The sequence below is a fragment of the Macrobrachium rosenbergii genome, chromosome 4, assembly GCF_040412425.1.
Source record: "Macrobrachium rosenbergii isolate ZJJX-2024 chromosome 4, ASM4041242v1, whole genome shotgun sequence".
In the NCBI taxonomy this organism is placed as follows: domain Eukaryota; kingdom Metazoa; phylum Arthropoda; class Malacostraca; order Decapoda; family Palaemonidae; genus Macrobrachium; species Macrobrachium rosenbergii.
The window spans coordinates 44,382,081-44,401,399 of record NC_089744.1 but is presented as its reverse complement, the minus strand read 5'-3'; the positions used below and the strand labels follow the sequence as shown (position 1 = coordinate 44,401,399).

The 19,319-nt window shown below is 36.6% G+C and overlaps 2 protein-coding genes across 22 annotated transcripts in view; one reads left to right on the top strand and one right to left on the bottom strand.

The window, feature by feature from the left end:
- The window catches only part of LOC136833716 (UDP-N-acetylglucosamine transferase subunit ALG13-like), a 539,859-nt gene that overhangs the window by 191,367 nt on the left and 329,173 nt on the right, over positions 1-19,319 (bottom strand). For all 21 annotated transcript variants that reach the window (XR_010851592.1, XR_010851593.1, XM_067095956.1 and 18 more), the window contains one exon: positions 7,673-7,768. Coding sequence is in view for 19 of the 21 variants with exons in the window: in XM_067095956.1 (XP_066952057.1) it covers positions 7,673-7,768 (96 nt within the window). In the remaining 2 variants the exon portion in view is untranslated. The remainder of the gene's footprint in view (positions 1-7,672; positions 7,769-19,319) is intronic.
- The window catches only part of LOC136833810 (uncharacterized), a 345,490-nt gene that overhangs the window by 118,750 nt on the left and 207,421 nt on the right, over positions 1-19,319 (top strand). The gene's annotated exons all lie outside the window — the stretch shown is intronic.

Here is a 19,319-nt window from a genome sequence, read left to right as displayed (position 1 = left end):
AAAATGTATTTAACCCTTAAACGCCTGTTGGACGTTTTAAACGTCGTCCAAAATTGTCTGTCGAATGCCGAGTGGACGTTGCAAACGTCGACTGAAAATGCTTTTTTTAAATATTCGCGGAAAAATAATTACAATATAGGCCTGTTGTTTTGTTTCTGAGCATCACCCAGACGCGCATGCGCGAATTTCCCCCATCTCGTATCAGAGAGCATCAGAGTAGTGCCTTGCGGGAGCGATATTTTGACGCAGACGTGTTTTGCTGAACTTTTGCGAGTGTTAGCGAATTCGTGCTGCAACAGAACGTTTGCTGAGATGTCGCAGGCGCCAGGAGCGTGAAAGGCGCATATTGCCTGTCGGAAGTGAGCGTGTGAGGTGAGTTTTGGACTTGGATGCTGGAGAAGGACCCAGCAACCAGAGTGACCCAGCTTCTCAGCAGCGTGTTGTTCGGCCACGTGTGACCTATGGCGACCAAGGACCACATCCCGTTCCTTTTACAACCCCTAGGAAGCATCGGGGTGTCCTGAGGGGCATCCGAAAACATTTGGGAGGCCTCCAACAAAAGGACATTGATGAGTACTTGTTGGAGCTCGATCGAGAGCAGGTCGAAAGTCCTGATTTCGGTGGTAGTTGGTCATCTAGCGATGACGACATAACGCCTGACGTCAGCGATGACGAATATTTGCCACCAATGTCCGTACGGGATCCTCAGCAGGAAAGTGAATTAGAGTTTAGTGGGTTTAGTGCCTACGAGGGAGAAAGTGAGTTGGAGGAGGAAGAGGATGACTCGATTGTGGCTGGTGGGGACGAAACAGAAAGTGATGGGGAAAGTGAAGGAGACGGCCCAGCTGGGAGTGTGAGAGTGCGAAGACGTGCCCGTGCGCGAGCGCAAACCCGTAGAAGGTCGCAACGTCGCGGCAGCTCAGGTGAAGGCCGTTCGTCCGAAAGTGATGAGGGGTGGTCGGAGGACCCCACCCCACCTAACATGCACCCATTCACGGCAGTACCTGGACTGACCGTCCCTGTGCCTCTCACGGTACTGGGGTTCATTCAGCTTTTCCTGACGCGGGAATTGCTTGAATTCCTGGTTGCAGAGAGACGGTAGATTACGCCGGTACTGCCATGAGGAATTGCGGACGACGTTGTCGCACCGCTGGCGGGCGCTGCAACCTCACGGACATGGCGCACTTTTTGGGCTCCACATATTCTTTGGGATGATGCCTGCTGCTGACATCAGGCAATATTGGAGGCGGAATTTTTTTTTTTCGATACGCCTAATGTGGCGGCATTATGTCCCGTGATAGTTTCCTGGCGTTGGACAGGTATTTCAACGCCTTCAACCGAAGGGCTATACCCCGAATAACCCCCGACCGCCTCATCTTAGTCCGCCCAGTGTTGGAGTTCATTCGTGAACGGTGCCAGACTCTCGTGGTTCCTTCAAGAACCTTTCTTTGGATGAGGGTATGATGCCATACAAAGGGCGTCTAAGTATCAAAGTGTACAACCCAAGAAGCCAAAGAAGTATGGTGTAAAGTTATTTTTTATTACGGAAGCCAACACTGGATACGTCGTGGACTTCTTGGTGTATTCTGGGGTCTTCTCCACGCTGCGTGACACTGTCTTCGGTCTTGTGAATCGTTTCCGTAACCAGGGATACCACCTGTTTATGGATAATTATTATAACTCGGTATCCCTTGCCCAGGAACTGTATGAAGCAGGTGTGCACATCAGTGGTACCCTTCGGTTGGTGCGTGGGGCCCCGAATGTCCTCAAGAGGTTTGCTAGCCACCCGCAACATCTTGCAAGAGGAGAGACAGAGTGGCGGCGGAAGGGAGATGTCTTCGTCATCTGTTGGAAGGGGGTCCGACTCGTGCCCATGATTACGACGAGTCATGAGCCCATCCAAGAGGAGATCACCCAGCGGAAGAAGACACGCCAGCAGGGCCAACGCCCTACTTACGTATGAGGAGTTTCGTGATCAACTCATCCAGTATTATCCCTTCGCCAGGAGAACCAGGAGGTGGACACAGAAGCTCCTCAAATACCTCCTTCAGTTGGCCCTCCAGAATGCCTACATCATTTACTGTGGGTATAATTCGGACGCTTGGAGGTTGACCCACATCCAGTTTCTTGAGGTGGCTGGGAATGCCCTCATCAACTTCGATCCGGAGGAGTGGCCTTCCAACGGCGCCCCTGCCCCGAGCTCCAGCTCTGCCCCGAGAGGAAGGTCAGATGTCGTGAGATACCCGACATCATAATTCCTCATCCTGCCGGCGCGCCGCCCCTGCTGCCGCCGACCCTGATGATGACGCCTCCCCTGAAGATGCCGCCGCCCCTGAAGGTGCCGCCGCATCGATCCAGTGTCCCGTCGGGTAGCCGACCCTGTGTGTCGGCTGCAGCCAGGAGATCACACACTGGAGCTCATTGAAGGGGGCAGACAGAAACGGTGCCGGGTGTGCCATATGAATGGCAAGAGGAGAGACAGCCGGTACGTGTGTCGCACCTGCAAGGTAGCACTTTGCAGGTTGGATGAGTGTAACCGCAGGTACCACAATGCGGTTATTTATTGGAGTGCGCCTGCCCGAGCGACACGGGAGGGCGCAGCGAGCCGCCGAAGGGCGGGCCACCAGCAGTAAGGGCGAGCGTCTCCCTCCTCCGCTTGTGCCCCGTCATGTCGGGAGGAAAAAAATGCAAGACTCTTCAATGGAGGAGGGAGAAAACAAGAAACAGCACGAAGAGTCAGGATTACGAGTGAGTATTCTGCATTTATTTTTTTTTTAGTTTTATATTTACAAGTGAGTATTCTGCATTAAATTTATTTTTAGTTTTATATTTACGAGTGAGTATTCTGCATTGAATTTATTTTTAGTTTTATATTTATTACAAGCTTTTATATATCTGTATTCATTGCTGTTTTGTATAATTTCGTTTTATGCAAAAACAAAGTTTTTCACAACCATTCCTTTTAGTTATGTTTTCATAACAAAGTAAAAACAATATAATTTATATTGTATATGTATATATGTATATATATATATATATATATATATATATATATATATATATATATATATATATATATATATATATATATATTTTTTTTTACTTTTGTCTATTTTATATTTTTTTTTTACTTGGGTCTCTTTTGTAAGCAAAAATCTCATATTCTGGTGATATTCAATCCTTTACCTTCATTTTGCATCAAACGGAAAGTCTCTAGCACAATATTTAGATTTTTGGTGAATTTTTGAAAAAAAAAAATTTCCTCCGCTCCGCGTGCGCGGACTCCGCTGAAAATCCTGTCATTTCTTGCGTCAGCTTGCCGTAATTTTTTCGCCGTTTCATATTATTCGTTACATAAAGTGTTATACATCAAAATGTGTGCAATTTCATGTAGAATACAACAAAAAATAAATCATTCCTTTAGCTCTTCACAGTTTTTAAATATTTACATCGAAATGACGATAAATAGAAAAAATCAACCTTTGGTCAACTTTGACTCGACCAAACGATCGAAAAACGATCCGTAGTAAGCCATAATTATTACATTCGAGTAACAATCAATCATTTACCTTCATTTTGCAACAAACGGAAAGTCTCTAGCACAATATTTAGATTTTTGGTGAATTTTTGAAAAAAATAATTTCCTCCGCTCGCATGCATGTGGAATCAGCTGAAAATCGTGGCATTTCTTGCGTCAGCTTGCCGTAATTTTTTCACCCTTTCATATTATTCGTTACATAAAGTGTTATACATCAAAATGTGTGCAATTTCATGTAGAATACAACAAAAAATATATCATTCCTTTAGCTCTTCACAGTTTTTAAATATTTACATCGAAATAACGATAAATAGAAAAAAATCAACCTTCGGTCAACTTTGACTCGACCGAAATGATCGAAAAACGCATCCGTAAGCCATAATTATTACATTCGAGTAACAATCAATGATTTACCTTCATTTTGCAACAAACGGAAAGTCTCTAGCACAATATTTAGATTTTTGGTGAATTTAAAAAGAAAAAAATTTTCCTTCGCTCCGCGCGCGCGGAATCCGCTGAAAATCCTGGCATTTCTTGCGTATGCTTACCGTAATTTTTTCGCCCTTTCATATTATTCGTTACATAAAGTGTTATACATCAAAATGTGCGCAATTTCATGTAGAATACAACAAAAAATAAATAATTCCTTTAGTTCTTCACAGGTTTTTAATATTTTCGCCGAAATCACGATAACTGACAAAATTTTAACGTTCGGTCAAATTTGACTCGACCGAAATGATCGAAAAACACATTCGTAAGCCATAATTATTACATTCGAGTAACAATCAATCATTTACCTTCATTTTGCAACAAACAGAAAGTCTCTAGCACAATATTTAGATTTTTGGTGAATTTTTGAAAAAAATAATTTCCTCCGCTCCGCGCGCGCGGAATCAGCTGAAAATCGTGGCATTTCTTGCGTCAGCTTGCTGTAATTTTTTTGCCCTTTCACATTATTCGTTACATAAAGTATTATACATCAAAATGTGCGCAATTTCATGTAGAATACAACAAAAAATATATCATTCCTTTAGCTCTTCACAGTTTTTAAATATTTACATCGAAATAACGATAAATAGAAAAAATCAACCTTCGGTCAACTTTGACTCGACCGAAATGATCGAAAAATGCATCCGTAAGCCATAATTATTACATTTGAGTAACAATCAATCATTTACCTTCATTCTGCAACAAACGGAAAGTCTCTAGCACAATATTTAGATTTTTGGCGAATTTTTGAAAAGAAAATTTTCCTTCGCTCCGCACGCGGAATCCGCTGAAAATCCTGGCATTTCTTGCGTCTGCTTGCCGTAATTTTTTCACCCTTTCATATTATTCGTTACATAAAGTGTTATACATCAAAATGTGTGCAATTTCATGTAGAATACAACAAAAAATAAATCATTCCTTTAGCTCTTCACAGGTTTTTAATATTTTCGCCGAAATAACGATAACTGACAAAATTTTAACGTTCGGTCAACTTTGACTCGACCGAAATAATCGAAAAATGCATTCGGAAGCCATAATTATTACATTCGAGTAACAATCAATCATTTACCTTCATTTTGCAACAAACGGAAAGTCTCTAGCAAAATATTTAGATTTTTGGTGAATTTTTGAAAAATAATTTCCTTCGCTCCGCGCGCGAATCAGCTGAAAATCCTGGCATTTCTTGCGTCAGCTTGCCGTAATTTTTACGCCCCTTTCATATTATTCGTTACATAAAGTGTTATACATCAAAATGTGCGCAATTTCATGTAGAATACAACAAAAATAAATCATTCCTTTAGTTCTTCACAGTTTTTAATATTTTCGCGAAATCACGATAACTGACAAAATTTTAACGTTCGGTCAACTTTCATTCGACCGAAATGATCGAAAAACGCATTCGTAAGCCATAATTATTACATTCGAGTAACAATCAATCATTTACCTTCATTTTGCAACAAACGGAAAGTCTCTAGCAAAATATTTAGATTTTTGGTGAATTTTTGAAAAAATATTTCCTCCGCTCCGCGCAAGAATCAGCTGAAAATCGTGGCATTTCTTGCGTCAGCTTGCCGTAATTTTTACGCCCTTTCATATTATTCGTTACATAAAGTGTTATACATCAAAATGTGCGCAATTTCATGTAGAATACAACAAAAAATAAATCATTCCTTTAGTTCTTCACAGTTTTTTAATATATTCGCCGAAATCACGATAACTGACAAAATTTTAACATTTGGTCAACTTTGACTCGACCGAAAAACACATCCGTAAGCCATAATTATTACATTCGAGTAACAATCAATCACTTACCTTCATTTTGCAACAAACGGAAAGTCTCTAGCACAATATTTAGATTTTTGGTGAATTTTTGAAAAAATAATTTCCTTCGCTCCGCGCGCGGAATCAGCTGAAAATCGTGTCATTTCTTGCGTCAGTTTGCCGTAATTTTTTTGCCGTTTCATATTATTCATTACATAAAGTATTATACATCAAAATGTGCGCAATTTCATGTAGAATACAAAAAAAAAAAAATAAACCATTCCTTTAGCTCTTCACAGTTTTTAAATATTTACATCGAAATAACGATAAATAGAAAAAAATCAACCTTCTGTCAAATTTAACTCGATCGAAATGGTTCAAAAATGCAATTGTAAGCTAAAAAACTTACAGTCTAGTAATATTCAATAAATTTCCTTCATTTTGGCACAATTGGAAAGTCTCTAGCACAATATTTTGATTTTTGGTGAATTTTTGACAAAACTTTTTTACGTCCGCACGTTACGAATTCATGCATCATTTTGTGATAATATTTTCTCTGTGTTGCTTTAATCGTTTTACAATCTGTTATATACCAAAATCATCGCAATTTAGTGTACAATACAACTAAAAAAATTAACTCATTAGCTTTAACCGTTTTCCTTACAGCGCGATTTGTATACAATTATATACGAGTTTTTTTTTTCGCTGTCATATATTCCAATATTTATATATGATAATGATATTCTTTTTCATTTCTGATGATTGCATACTAAACTTCAGGCAATGAGAAAAAAAGGAGCCAAAAATGAACTCTTAATCTTGAAAACTAAGCACGCTGTGATTTTTTGAAAAAAACTTTTTTTCCGCTTTGGCGCTACCTCTCAGAGGCCGCCGGCATACGGGAGACGTTTTTGAAAATAGGGCTTCGGCGTTAAAGGGTTAAGAAACTTATAAACCATATGAAGTGCATGTGTTAGTGAAGGTTGTGTACACTTTAAAATATATTTTAAACTACAACCTGGTCCTAAGTCCAGGTGATGCATCATGTGCAGCGTATATATTTTGGTGCTTATGGTTTTTGTTCCTATTATTGTTTCATAACTTTTATGTTATATTTACCTTAGTACAATTATTTGCCTTACTTCCTTAATTTCTCATTTAGCTATCATTTTTATACATAATAGATATTGGCTTATCTGACTGGTATTTCTGTGGTAATTATATTGCCTTACTTGCCTTAAAAATGATAAAACGCATCAACTTTAAAACGCTAGCCAAACGATTTCTATGAATCATACCTCATTTTAAAGGAAATTTATTCGCCTATTACATATGCAAAAATCATTATAGTATGTTTTGTCATTTATTAATGTAAGATTGTAAAGTGTTAATGAACACAATGAAAATGTTTTCATACGGCAATTAAAGCATGTTTTTGTGAAAACAACCTAAAATATTTATCCTAATAATGTAAAATTATTATTATAACATATCTGATTTCCATGAAAATATTATAAAACAAAAACAATTAGCTTTACAGTATTATATGATGAATGAGAACTATAAATTTCCCTTTGTTTTGCATGGAAACCTTTGCCAGTAACATAAGGGGACAAAAAGTGTGTGTACAGGATAGTGCTGTACTTTAGCTCAGACAATAAAAACCAGTTCGGCCGCGGTGGGCGCTATCTTGTTACGCGCCCTCCTCATATATGAATGTATATATAAAATACCATTCCAGAAATACCAGTCAGATAAGCCAATATCTATTATGTATAAAAATGATAGCTAAATGAGAAATATGTATCCTCTCTCTCTCTCTCTCTCTCAAGAATCCTTTCCAGCATAACTTATAGCATATAATGGAATAATGAAGTTCTTTACCTGGTTACATGTGGCAGTACATCCTTCCCCAGCTGTAACTTCTACTTGATGAAGAGTCTCATCTACTGAAGATTCTTTATTGTTGACAACTTCCAACTGAAACAAAAAAAAATAAATGAAGAAACTCTTAAAGCAGAATACTGTATTTCATAAATTCATTTTATTATAGAATTGACAGTTGAAGCACTAATACATCAACATTTCCTTTATCTGTGGCAAATAATGTATTACAAACAGATAGGTGTCTTAGTACACAGAACAAACAATCTAGGAATGAAAAGCAAATACAAAACTACAAAGACAGAAGACTAGCTATGTACTAGAAAAGCAGAACAATACAGCAATACCATTCACTTGAACAATTAACACAATGTTATTTTTGAATATACAATAAATGGACAAGTACATGGGGACCAGAACCTAGAATTAGGTAGTGATTTACAACTTTTAATTAGCTAACCTTTACCACCCCATAAACATACATACACACACAAACCACCTATGTCATAATCTGCCATTTATAAGGGGAAAGGTAAGAACATTTAAAAGTAAGGCCAATGATGGATACAAGTACTGTAAGGCCAAATGAGTTCATTCACTTACCCTCCCATCACTGCCTGCATTTATGGCTACTAACCAAAAACAGATTAAACAGCACAGCAACACAAAAACTGTTTGCTGTTCTTGATCATGTGAAAAAGATTAAACATTTACACTTGAAAATACAAATCACATTATATAAACAAGCAAATAAATATAAGTCTGTTACACAGAAACCACAAACATACACCTTATTTACATACAATACTCTACTATACAGTACTACAACTTTCAGGCAACAAACCTTTCATAAACGCAGTGAAGTATCTAAACGCAAATGCCCAAGACTTTAAAAAATGAAATATATATTTTACAGATTATAAAAAATTGAATGTTTTTACAATACAGAAAATTTCATACAAACCCAATATGCTAGCCATAACAAACCTTTGTTTCATGTGAAACAGACCTAGCCACATTGAGGTGAAGAACTGAAAGATGAAAACCTCTGCCGCATAGTCCCACAGTAAACTGTCCACCAAACTATACATCTCTTTCTTCCGTGACAACCACCATCTAGGAGATGGAAGGTGGGTACTGAAGATTATGATTAATGGATTTGTATAACTTGTTTTTTCTGCAAAAACAACATTATACATTAAACCCCATTAATTATAATTAGCCTTAAAAGGAATTTAAGGGGAAGGATGAAGCAAAGGAGTCTTTGAAGAAAACAGAAGATCAATTTTCATACATTATGAACAGCAGAACCAAAGAGAACTCTGGGACTCAGGAAGCTTCCTCATGTAATGAATACAATGGAAGACAACTACTGTACAGATGGAAAATGTGCCAAGAACCAGAGATTTAAGGACTGGTACTTCAAGAAAAACACAGCCTTGTGTCTTAAAGGGGCGAAGGATGAAATCATGAATCGAAGTAAGTAAGTATACCTTAGTTTTACCAGACCACTGAGCTGATTAACAGCTCTCCTAGGGCTGGCCCGAAGGATTAGACTTATTTTACGTGGCTAAGAACCAATTGGTTACTTAGCAACAGGACCTACAGCTTATTGTGGAATCCGAACCACATTATAGCGAGAAATGAATTTCTATCACCAGAAATACATTCCTCTAACTCTTCATCAGCCGGCCGCGGGAATTGAACTCCGGTCCATCGAGCGACAGTCTGAAGCTCAACCGGTTCGGCTAACAAAGGGCTTATCATGAATCGAAGAAGATGAATAACTGGTATCCCAAATGTCCCACTAGAATTATCCAGTTCAAAAAAAATCCATAGCTACTGCACCATAAGGGTAGTCAAAAGCATGTAAAACTTCCCAAGGTCACAGGACTGCTCTAAGGATAGCAGAGAGACCCTAGTACAACTAAACAACAGAAAAGGGAAGGGTGCTCAAACCTTAAGGGCATCAAAGCTAAAAGAGAGAGGGAACTTGAGAGAGTAAAATTTTGGCAACATGTAAAGGGGATGGGAGGATACAAACCACTGGAAGCATAACTTCAGAGTCCCCATAGGGCAGGAAAGAAAAACTTAGATAAAAGCAGAGCAAGGTAGCAGTAAAATGATTAAATAAAATAAACCTAGAATTACCTAAATTCTACCTTTAAGTCCAGCCCTTATATAGGATAATCTTATTAGCATATAGGATGCAATTATTCAAAATTTAGGTTGTATTCTTGTTTCTAGCACAAATTTTAAAATATCACTGCTACAGTATCTCACCTTACTATCCAAGGACTAAAGAAAAGGCATACCTGGGGTCCTCATCTTGACCCATTGCCAGAAGGCAATCCCGAATATCCCATAAACTGGGACAATCAACCAGCAAATGTCGTACAGTTAAGGAAGCAAGAATGGTGGTGTACTTCCAAGGTTTTGTCACATTTTGTGAAATGTAATTTTATTTGGACCTACTTGGCAAATTCCACCTGTCTTGCCAAATTTTATGAGTATTACATATTACCTCTAATGTCAGTAAAAATAAAATTAATGGAAATAATTCAGCAACTGTCTGCTTTGCCAGTTTATTGGTTTCCTTCTTTTCCAAATAAACTAAAATGTGCTGCAACCAACAGAAGGTAATTAATTCTATTCCCCTTATATTCATGAATGTAAAGTCAATGCTGAATTTTTAAAACTAAAGTGAATTTTAAAAATGAATGCTTGTAGAACACACTGCATCACAAAATATTACAAAATTATCATTATGCAACTAGGAAGAAAACTCTGACATCTGGGTAAACTTGGGGTGACTAACCCATATATGGTGTCTTATCTTTAATATCGAGTTCCAGCAGAAGAATAGGGGATTTCCTCTTTAACTGGTCCATAATTTTGACCATGAGTGATGGGCAGGTGACAATTGAGAGTGACAGCCTGGAGTGTGGATGATGAAGCCTTGATCTCTCTAAGGGAGCTGAGTTCACCGATCTGGGCTCCAGATGCCAAGGTGGTCAGAAGACCACCTTTTGGAAAGTAAGTACTGTATTCATTTTGGGACCACTGAATTGAGTTGAGACGCCCAGCGGAGCAAGGGCGCAAGCGCCGTTTTTTACAAACTGAGAAAAATGCATTTAAAGTTTTCAAACATCAATATCTTTGAAACCAACCATACGATTTTAATCTAGTTATCATCATTTTAAAGGAAATTTATCCATTTACCATATACCCCAAAATTATGCCATTATTATATCTTATACTTAAGCTATAGTATAAAATGTATGGTAAAGTAGAGTGTACAAGCTTATTATTTTACTCGATAATAACGATTTTTGCGGTTGATTTTACTTTCTTTGGTCCTTCCTTAATTATTGACATTATAACACTTAAGAGAAAACGTCATGGTAAATACACACACACACAAAATAAATAAATAATAAAAAATAAGAGAGCTCAATACAAAAAAATGCTAAATAGCAATAAAAAAAAATCACTGATTGTAATACCTGAATTTTAATCAATAATAAGGTTTCAAATTATTTTAGATGAATGGTAAATAAAAATAAAATTCTTTGAAATTAATGACAATAATACCAGAAACATTAGCACAAGTGAAATTCATGTCCAGAGCACCAACGTTAGCATCTCTGACCGGGACCTCTTCTTCTTCAGGAGTACCATTAAGCCTTCCTCCTTCTTGGGTGTCAAAGTCCTTGAAGTACTGGGTGCGATTTTTGAGTGTTCACGTTAAAAACAAAAAGTTGTATGTCCACAGTTTTCTTTTATAAAAAGTAACGCTAGTACTCAGCTTGGGTGTCGGCAATGTTTGTTGCAGATCGAAACATAACGCCAAAAAATCATCATCGTCTGAAGTACTAAAGCTATCAAGCGCAGCTCTAGCTTGTGTTGCAAGCACGTTATGTCCATCCAACTCACATTGCATTTCATCCAACTGAGCCTGTTCACAACCCATTTGTTTATATTTTGAAATATTTGCTGACAATAAATCACAGGTGTTGCATATATCAACAACTGGGGCATGAAACCAATATTAAATTCAGTCCTAAACACATTACGATAATAATTAAGAGAGACAATATCCACATTTGGGTGCTCATCTTTAATAAACTTCACATACATATCATACAACTTCACAACACTAAGATTCGATTCCATGTACATGCGGTTACGAGATTTTGCGTGAGAATAAGGAGATGTCATGGTTGGCAGCGTCTTAATGTGTTCACGCACAAGGTCTGCTTTTTCCCCACAAAATTTTGATACCCTTGCGTTTGTTCCCCGCTTGTCAGCCACTGTTGTTTTCCCGAATGTCAGTTTCTTTAAAACAACACGTACCCTCTTATCCCCTATTCCAAAAATAGCCATAAAAGCTTTTTTGCACACATTGTAATGCTTATCTCCATATATCATGCATTACAAAATTGTTTGTGTACGCGAACTTTCCTCTGCGAGTTTCCTTCAACGTTTTATTGTCACTGAAGCCATTAATTGGTGCAAATATGTGTGGGCATTGTAGTTCCCCATGCCCCAATAATCTTTAAACAATGCCTCTATCACATGCATAGTAACTTTCTGAAAACACCCATCAGCACAAGCAGGTCCAATTTTACGGGCTTCTACTTCTTTAAGAGTCTTTCGGCTAGTATAAGCCTAACCGTCATTACGAAGTTTTTTAGCGATACTCATTTTCCAAGTTTCAGGATGGCCTTCCTTTTGCGACCATGTGAAGAACCAGGCTCATTAATGTCTTCACTTGATCACTATTGATAACTTCCCCTTCAATAATATCGATCTCTAGGTGATCGCTGTTATTAACATTATCAGCCATGGTAAAAAAAAAAAAACTATTTAATTGCTAAGAAAATACTCATAAGAAATAAAAAAAATATCAGAGCATCTGATAACAGAAGAGCATGTGATAAGAGAAAGGACGAGAAGGTGTCTCTGTGTTCCGTCAAACGAGATAGAGCAGCGGCAAGCGAATAGAAACGTGAACCCAGTCTGTGCACGTTTCCATTGGATGCTGAGTTCAAGCGGGAGGTAGTTGAAGAGAGACGGCAATGCTCACTCCCCCATACCTCCTGCCCTCACCACCCCAGGTTTAAAGGGACAGTTGAGAAGCGACCTTATGCAAGCGAGTCTGTTGGCAGAAATTTCTACATCCCGTAGGGGTGAAAAAGTACTTGTGTTCAATGGCATATTAGACCATAATATTTCAACCATACGGTCACATACAATGTACTGATGCATAGAGGGAAGCCTAAGGAAAAATGTCGTACTGCTAACTCAATTTCGGCCGCGGTGGCGCTTATGCCCTTGCTCCGCCGGGCGCCTCAGTTGACATGAGTTAAATGACCTAATTCAAGGTCAAGAGAATAAGTGCCTTGTACATCATAACTACGGCAATGGCAAAGTGACTGTCCTCAAACAGGTGGATAAAAAAATTTGGAACAGCTTCAATCGTAATTTCCACCAGGTTCTGTATGGAGGTGATCCAACCTCACTTGCTATACTAACTGGTATTACAGGATAGGTGAAGTCTGTAGTTTCTGCACCAGCCACCTAGCAATTACATAATTTTCATGGTACACTAGATGTAGAAAATCCACACAAGAATGTTACAGCTCAAGTGTGCATAAAAAACTTCCCCTCCTACTGCCTGGGGCAGTACAATGAATGGCAATGGGATTGATTTCCTCACCCTTCATTTTAGCAGAAAGAAATGACTAGTGAGCCAATTTAGGGACCATTAAATAGGCAGTTTGTTTTAAACCTTTGAAATATGGGACAATGGAGGGAGAAAGTAGACTGCCTTCTATCTGTTCAAATCCTGTAAGAATGCATCTCTTGCTACTGGGTCAATGAGCCTGATGAATAAAAAACAAGCATTTGCATAGAACAAAAGCTTGTAAGAAAAAAGTACACGCTCAAGTAGTAAAAGATAGCAAAAGCTTAGGCAAAATGTAATTGCTTCAAATCTTATGAATAAAGATGATTACCATTTGCTACCTTTTTCTTAAAGGACTCCTAGCTTTTGCTCAGAACCCAGCCACATGCGATTCATGTGTATATTAGACATTCCCGATGGGCCCAACACACAAGTATATAAGTGTAGAAGCTCATTTGCATTTTCCGGTTAGTTTGGTCTTGATTACCACTCATTTCAGACAGAATGAGTTTAATTTGAATGTAATATGGAACAAGACAAATATAGATAATTCATGAAATGAGTGCCTCTTGGGTATCCTTCACTCAGAGTCAAACTGTTTTAAAAATTTCAAGTTTTTTCTTTTGTTCCTTAGACATACATTGTACCACCTAGATGTGAATACTTATTGTATGTGACTTAAAACAGCACATACACCGACTAATTATGTGACAACAAAAGCTCCAGTATTACTTTACAATTATATCGGTAGTGGGAAATGATAGGAGCATTTATGATACTTTTAGTAGTAGTCAAGGATTGTTGCAGTTGTTGTTCTAGTAGAAACATTAGTAGTTCCTTTAACTGCTGCTTGAGTAGAATATTTCATTAATGCAGATAAAGCGATATATACATACATATGCACACACACATGCATATATATATATATATATACAGTAAACCCCGATATTTGCCTTCTCACAATTCGCAGAATTTTCTGTGGAACCGATCTATAAATTATTCGCGGGAAACTCACCCATTCCCAGATTTTTTCGTAGAGCAATATAGTATTCTGATTTTCATATTTTTGTGACTAAATACTGTACTGTATCTACATATCCATTTTATGATAAAATAATGATTTACAATACTAATTTTCAATGATTAAGTGTGATAAGATTAAATAATAATAAATAAAAATAATAATTCTCTCTCTCTCTCACTTACTGAGATGAATATTTATTTGTTTTGTCTGATATATAAATGATTTACTAAATTACTAAAATTAATATTAATTTAAACAGCAATACCAGTTCATTAAAGAAAATACTATAGTGAATTAGTAAGATTTTAATTTACAAATTAATACATTATATAAAATTTTAAAGGAAAAGATATCGACCTCTAATGTTTTGCTGTAAGACTTGGAGAGGGGGGAGGGTGAACCTGTCTGATATGTCAAGTAACCTGACAGCAAGGGTTGGGTGGTCAGTGTTGCCGACTTAGTGGCAATACCACTATGAAGCACATACTGAAAAATCTCTCTCCCTCAGGAAAAGATAGAATTTTTATGGTATGTTTATTTGTTTTGCATGATAAATAAATGATATAACTACTAATAAGTACTTATTTTCAAATAATAATAATAATAATAATAATAATAATAATAATAAATAATAATAATAATCATCTCATCTTTCATAATGCACTTCCTGCAATATGAATGTCCGGAGCTTGCACAGAACCAGTACAAAAAGAGGCATGATTCAGTAGCAAAAGCCCTCCACTGGAGCCTGTGCAAGAAACACTAGCTAGCTTGCAGTAATCAGTGGTATGAACACCAACCTCATGGAGTGATAGAAAACGATCAGGCAAAGATCCTCTGGGACTATGGTATCAGAACATATAGGGTGATACGTGCCAATAAACCAGATGTGACATTGATTGACAAAATCAAGAGGTATCACTCATTGATGTTGCAATACCATGCAACACCAGAGTAGATGGGAAAGAAAGAGAAAAAACTGTTAAGTATCAAGATCTGATAATAGAAATGAGAAGGATATGGAATATGTCAGTGGAAATCGTACCCATAATCATAGGAACACTAGGCACGATCCCAAGATCTCTGAAAAGGAATCTGGAAAAACTAGATGCCAAAGTAGCTCCAGGACTCATGTAAAAGATTGTGCCACTAGAAACAGTACACACAGTGAGAAAAGTGATAGAATCCTAGGGAGGCAGAATGCAACCCGGAATCCCACACTATAAAAACCACCCAGTCAAATAGGATGACTGTGATAGGCCAAAAAAAAAAAAAAAAAAAAAAAAAAAAAAAAATAACAATAATAATAATATACTGTAATTACAGCATTTAAGCATTTCTATAGTAAGTTATGAACAATTTTTAACACAAATTTAAACCCTGATCTTTTCCAGTCTTGGAGCTCGGGGAGGGGGAACCTGTCAAATATGTCAAATTACTCGATATTCTGACCAAGGGTAGATAGATGTTGCCACAACATGATCAAATCAATTTCCCTTTTTTTCTTCATTCCTTTCTCTCTCTCTCTCGCCAAAGGGTACAATGTGAGAAATAAATAGATATATAAATAGATACTTAGTTCAGCCCTTCTCTCTCTCGCTCTCAGGAAAAGACACTGCTAACTAGAGTCTCTTTACCAACTGGTATTAACACACGTGCACAATGTTTGTGTGTGTGTGTGTGTGTGTTCATAATGTTTTAAAAATGTGTAGTTAATACATCTTTGAAAGACAAAAACAAATTTTGTAAAGAGAAATGGATTAACATTCCTCAAGAAATTAAAGAGATAAATCTCTCTCTCTTGCCTTGCCAGCACAAGGCTGGCAGAATTTGTTCTAGTGGTAACTCACTCACTCTCTCTCTCTATCTGTTTTTTCTGGAAGGGTGTATGTATATATTTTTAAGGGTACTAACGTTTAAGATGCAGGGTTTTACTATATATTATATATATATTATATATATATATATATTATATATATATATATATATATATATATATATATATATATATATATATATATATATATATATATATATATATATATATATATATATATATATATATATATATATATAGTGTATGTGTGCATACAGTAACCCCTCAGTATTTGTGGGGATGCGACTACAAACCCCTTGCAAATACCTAAAATCCATGAATACTTAAAACCCCTCCAAAAACACTTAGAACTGCCTATTATGATAGTTCAAAAACAAAAAAACCCTCTAAAAATGCTTATACCTGAGTATCTTAACCATTAAACGCCGAGCCTCTATTTACAAAAGTGTCTGCCGTATACCGGCAGTGTTCGGGAGTTAGCGCTGAAGCAGAAAAAAAGTTTTTTTCAAAAAATCACAGCACGCTTAGTTTCTAAGATTAAGAGTTCATTTTTGGCTCCTTTTTTTGTCACTGCCTGAAGTTTAGCATGCAACCATCAGAAATGAAAAAAAAATCATTATCATATATAAATATTGAAATATATGACAGAGCGAACGAAAAATTTCATATATAATTGTGTACAAATCACGCTGTGAGCAACACGGTTAGAGATAATGAGTATTTTTTTTCGTTGTATTGTACACTAAATTGCGATGATTTTGGTATATAACAAATAGTAAAATGCTCAAAGCAACACAGAGAAAATATCACAAAATGATGCATGAATTCGTAAGGCGTGGACGCAAAAACATTTTTTAAAAAATTCACCATAAATTGAAATATTGTGCTAGAGACTTCCCGTTTGTTGCAAAATGAGGGTAATTGATTGAATATTACTAAACTGTAAGTGTTTTAGCTTACAACTGCAGTTTACGACCATTTTGATCGAGTTAACATTGACTGAAGGTCGAATTTTTTCTATTTATCGTATTTTATATGAAAATATTTCAAAACTGATAAAAGGTACAACCATGAGTTGTTTTTTGTTGTATTCTACATAAAATTGCACACATTTTCATGTATAACACTGTATGTAACGCCTAATAGAGAACAGTGCGAAAATTACAACAAGGTGACTAAAGAAATTCTGAGATTTTCAGCAGAGTTTATGTGCGCCAAGATAAGGAAAAAGTTTTTTTAAAAATTCACCATAAATCGAAATACTGTGTTAGAGACTTCCTGTTTGTTGCAAAATGAAGGTAAATGATTGAATGTTACTAGAATGTAAGAGTTTTAGCTTACAATTGCATTTTTCGACCATTTCGGTCGAGTCACAGTTGACTGTAGGTTTAAATTTTGGCACTTATCCTGATTTATATGAAAATATTTCAAAACTGATAAAAGCTACAACCATGCGTTATTTTTTGTTGCATTCTACGTGAAATTGCGCACATTTTCATGTATAACATTATGTAACGCCTAATAGGAAATGGTGCAAAAATTATGACAAGGTGACTAAAGAAATTTCTGAGATTTTCAGCAGTTACCATGCGCGGAGGTAAGGAAAATGTTTTTTTTTCAAAAATTCACCATAAATCGAAATATTGTGCTAGAGACTTCCCGTTTGCTGCGAAATGAAGTTAAATGATTGAATGTTACTAGAATGTAAGAATTTTAGCTTACAATTGCGTTTTTCGACCATTTCGGTCGAGTCAAAGTTGATCGAAGGTTGAAATTTTGGCACTTATTGTGATTTATATGAAAATATTTCAAAACTGATAAACGCTACAACCATGGGTTGTTTTTTGTTGTATTTTACATGAAATTGCGCACATTTTCATATATAAAACTTTATGTAACGCCTAATATAAAACGGTGCAAAAATTACGACAAAGTGACAAAAGAATTTCTGAGATTTTCGGCCAAGTTACCGCACGGACGTAAGGAAAAAGTTTTTTTTCAAAAATTCACCATAAATCGAAATATTGTGCTAGAGACTTCCAATTTGTTGCAAAATGAAGGTAAATTATTGAATATTACTAGAATGTAAGAGTTTTAGCTTACAATTGCATTTTTCAACCATTTCGGTCGACTCAAAGTTGACCAAAGGTTGAAATTTTGGCACAGCATGATTTATATGAAAATATGTCAAAATTGATAAAAGCTACAACCATGGGTTGTTTTTGTTGTATTCTACATGAAATTGTGCATATTTTCATATAAAAACTTTACGTAACGGCTAATATAAAACAGTGCAAAAATTACGACAAAGTGACGAAAGAATTTCTGAGATGCGTCGCTGATGCTTTCTAGTGGGAGAAGAAAGAAATTCGCGCATGCGCAGCAAAATCACGATTGTAAACAAAACAACAGCGTGATCTGTGAACTCCCATCATCCCTCAAGGAGAGTGATTTAAAATTCTTCACAAACTAGGCCTATAACTATTTTTCCGCAAATATTTAAAAAAACTTTTTGTCGTCGACGTACCGTACATCCACTTGGCACCCGACAGACAATTTTAGTCAACGTACAATACGTCCAGTCGGCGTTTAAGGGTTAATAGTTTCATCACAAAAAGTGCATTTAGCCATGAAAATGATATGAGAAGACAGTAATCAGTGAATATTTCTCAGTGAAAAATACCGTGAATGGGCAAATTTTCTGCGAATGTGTATATGTTCCATAGAGAAACCTGCTAATTGGTGAGTTCGTGAATCGTCAGGACGCGAATACCTATACAATGCATTATGTGTATATATATATGCATTGTATACACATATACTATATATATATATATATATATATATATATATATATATATATATATATATTTATATATATACATATACAGTATACATTTTTATGTAGGTGATATACAGTATACATTTTTCTGTAGGTGATCGTTTGCAGCGTTGACTTTTTGGTACTAACTTTTTCATATTTTCTCACTTTAGCTTTTAACCTTTCTTCAAAATTCTGGTAAGGAGACAATTTTGGTGTGGTTTCCAGTTACAGGGCATCCCCAATTTACTACCAAAAACATAACTGACTTCACAC